Consider the following 3213-nt stretch of genomic DNA (forward strand, 5'->3'; position numbering starts at 1 on the left):
ACAACGATCAGGCATATCATCGACAAAATATTGAGGGCAATGGAAGCAGGGGAGCCTAGTAAAGATGACTTATTAGGCATATTACTTGAATCCAATATGAAAGAAATTGAACAACACGGAAGCAAAGATTTCGGAATGACAACAGTTGAAGTGATTGAAGAGTGCAAGTTATTCTATTTTGCTGGACAAGAGACCACTTCAGTGTTGCTCGTGTGGACAATGATTTTGTTGTGCCTACATCCAGAGTGGCAAGTACGTGCCAGAGAGGAGGTGTTGCACGTCTTTGGAAATAATAAACCAGATTTGGAAGGACTAAATCACTTGAAAATTGTAAGTACTTTTCTTCCAATCTTTTAGTTACTACGTTGTGTCCTCAATATAGTTATTCTACTGGACTGTCGAGACAAGAAATGAACTTAGAGAGCTCAATTGGCTTAACTAATTGAGATTAGTTAATAAACATAAACAAGTTAAGTGTCGAAAAATATTCTTATGTGTTGAAATTGATTGTGAAAATAGACAGTTGTAAAAATGGACCAAAAGTGCTATAAAAGTTATAAGCAGAAAAATCATAAGTTGGGGCTAATCAACTTATAGCTTTTGGTTAATTTTGGGTTAAAAGCACTTTTGGCCAAAGCTTTACCCAAACACTCTCATTCTACTGTCAATTTATGCAATACACTTTTTCCTTAGGTAACGATGATCTTGTACGAGACATTAAGGCTATTCCCCCCATTGCCAGTATTTGGTAGAATGAATAAAGAAGAAGTGAAATTAGGGGAGCTAAATCTACCAGCCGAAATGCCAATCATTATACCCACAATCCTAGTACATTATGATAAGGAGATATGGGGTGAAGACGCGAAGGAATTCAAACCAGAAAGATTCAGTGAAGGACAAGTATCATTTATACCATTTAGCTGGGACCGCGTGTTTGCATTGGACAAAACTTTGCAATGATGGAAGCAAAAATGGTGATAGCAATGATACTACAAAGGTTCTCCTTTGAACTATCACCATCATATACACATGCTCCATTTGCAATAGTGACTATTCATCCTCAGTATGGTGCTCCTCTGCTTATGTGCAAACTTTAAGATGATATTTTACGACATTGGTGTTGTACCTTGTTCTACATGCATTATTTGACTGATCGATGTACTAAATTGTTGCGAGATTGCAGAAGTCATGCTTCAAATTTAAACATTGACTGCAGTTTGGTTAATGTTATAATCAAAGCTTTTTAGTTAAGTTTTCATATTTATAAGAAGAAAAAAAGAGTACTTAAGAGAAACCTTACTTATCACTTGTGGGAGTAGAGATGGTAGCAACAATTTGTGTTGCAATTTAGCTCCTTCTTGCATTGTGTTGTGATTTAGACTATTCTTGTGGTACCATTTTAATTGGTATTTTTCAAGAAAAGCGTCTAAAGTAAGAAATTCAGTGTTTCACTAAGCTTTCAAATAACGGGCCATATACTACTAAATAGTACTATAACTAGTAAGAAAATAAATGAGAGTCACATACATAGTTCTATAACTACTTGCATATGACTTTCATAAATACTTGCATGTGATATTCATTCATTTTCTTACTAGTTATAGTACTATTTAGTAGTATATGGCCCATTATTTGAAAGTTTAGTGAAACACTGAATTTCATACTTTAGACGCCTTTCTTGAAAAAATACGAATTCAAGTGGTACCTCAAGAATAGTCTAACATCACAAGACAATGCCCTAACTCATCAATATCACTAGATTTAGGAGACTATTAGCTAACTAATTAGATGGAGAACCTCACATTTTTCCTCATATACTCTGACATATATAAACTATTCACAAATTTCCTTGGTAAACTTTTCCTCATAAATCAAAAGAATTAATTATAACATATCTAACTTACATAAAAATATCTTATTACATATTAATTAGAGATAATAAATTTACTGCCTGAAAAAATATATTATATGGAGAAATTTATTATGAGCTGTTTCACTTATTGCATAATCTTTAGTTACAAAACGTCAGCATCACCCCTTAATTATATCTACACAAGAAAATTCCAAGTTCAACAAAACTAGCTAGGGATTGGAAATATCAGTAATATAGATGAATACAAAGAAAAGATAAACAAAATATTGAGTATGGTAAATTTATATGAAAACAAATGGAGATAATGTGTGAAAGGACGATATCTCTAATTAGGAACAAATGTCAAAATTTTACCAAATGAAGACAAGTTAACAATTTATTAGAAATAAAATAACAAGTAAGGCGAACCTTCAACTCAATCAGAAAACATATATGAATCCGTCAAATTAAAGACAATAACTTATAAAACATAAACACAAATAAAAAAGAGAGGCACAAACACAAAGTGAATGATACAAATAAACACTTGAATTGTACCTCGATCCACGTGACTTGGATGTATTTCACGCATTTTGCTAGGTAGAATTCAAATTTCATATTTGTGTGAAAAAAAAAGTGAGGTTCTCCATCTTAGTTAGCTAATAGTCTCCTAAAGCTAGTGATGTTGATGAGTTAGTGCATTGTGTTGTGATGTTAGACTATTCTTGTGGTACCACTTCAATTAATATTTTTCAACAAAAGCGTCTGAAATAACAAATTAAGTGTTTCACTAAGATTTTGAATAGCGGTCCACACTACCACATATTACTATAACTAGTAAGAAAATGAATGAAAGTCACACACATAGTTCTATAGCTACTTGCATTTGACTTTCGTTCATTTACTTACTAGTTATACTACTATATAGTAGTATGTATCGCTATTAGAAATTTTAGTGAAATTATATACTATATAATATGATGTTAATTAAGAGGAAGCAGCTGAGATCGAAAAGCCTTTCATAGAGTTGTCACTTGTTAAAATGGAGATGTTGAGAATCATGATAACAACAATTTGTGTTGCTTTTTTGTTGGTATATACATGGAAAGTGTTGAATTGGGCATGGTTTAAGCCAATGAAACTTGAGAAATACTTAAGAAAGAGTGGTCTTAAGGGAAATCAATACAAATTACTCTATGGAGATTTGAAGGAATTCACAGAAAGTGTCATTGAAGCCAAATCTAAGCCCATCAATTTCTCCGACGATATAGCTCAAAGGCTCATCCCCTTTTACCTTGATTCCATCAACAAAAATGGTATGTTTCTGTGTTTAGAAACGTGAGTTGAGTAATGCGTATCAA

At 32.6% G+C, this 3213-nt stretch overlaps 1 protein-coding gene and 1 pseudogene across 1 annotated transcript in view; both read left to right on the forward strand.

The window, feature by feature from the left end:
* The first annotated feature begins 6 nt into the window (after positions 1-6).
* LOC125850164 (cytochrome P450 CYP72A219-like) lies at positions 7-1205 on the forward strand (annotated as a pseudogene).
* A 1686-nt stretch (positions 1206-2891) lies between these two features.
* LOC125850165 (cytochrome P450 CYP72A219-like) overlaps positions 2892-3213 on the forward strand; it is a 7300-nt gene continuing 6978 nt past the window's right edge. The window contains exon 1 of the mRNA XM_049530050.1: positions 2892-3168. Within this exon, the coding sequence (XP_049386007.1) occupies positions 2895-3168 (274 nt within the window). The 5' untranslated portion in view covers positions 2892-2894. The remainder of the gene's footprint in view (positions 3169-3213) is intronic.

This window comes from Solanum stenotomum, unplaced genomic scaffold, assembly GCF_019186545.1.
Source record: "Solanum stenotomum isolate F172 unplaced genomic scaffold, ASM1918654v1 scaffold14624, whole genome shotgun sequence".
Taxonomy (NCBI): Eukaryota; Viridiplantae; Streptophyta; class Magnoliopsida; order Solanales; family Solanaceae; genus Solanum; species Solanum stenotomum.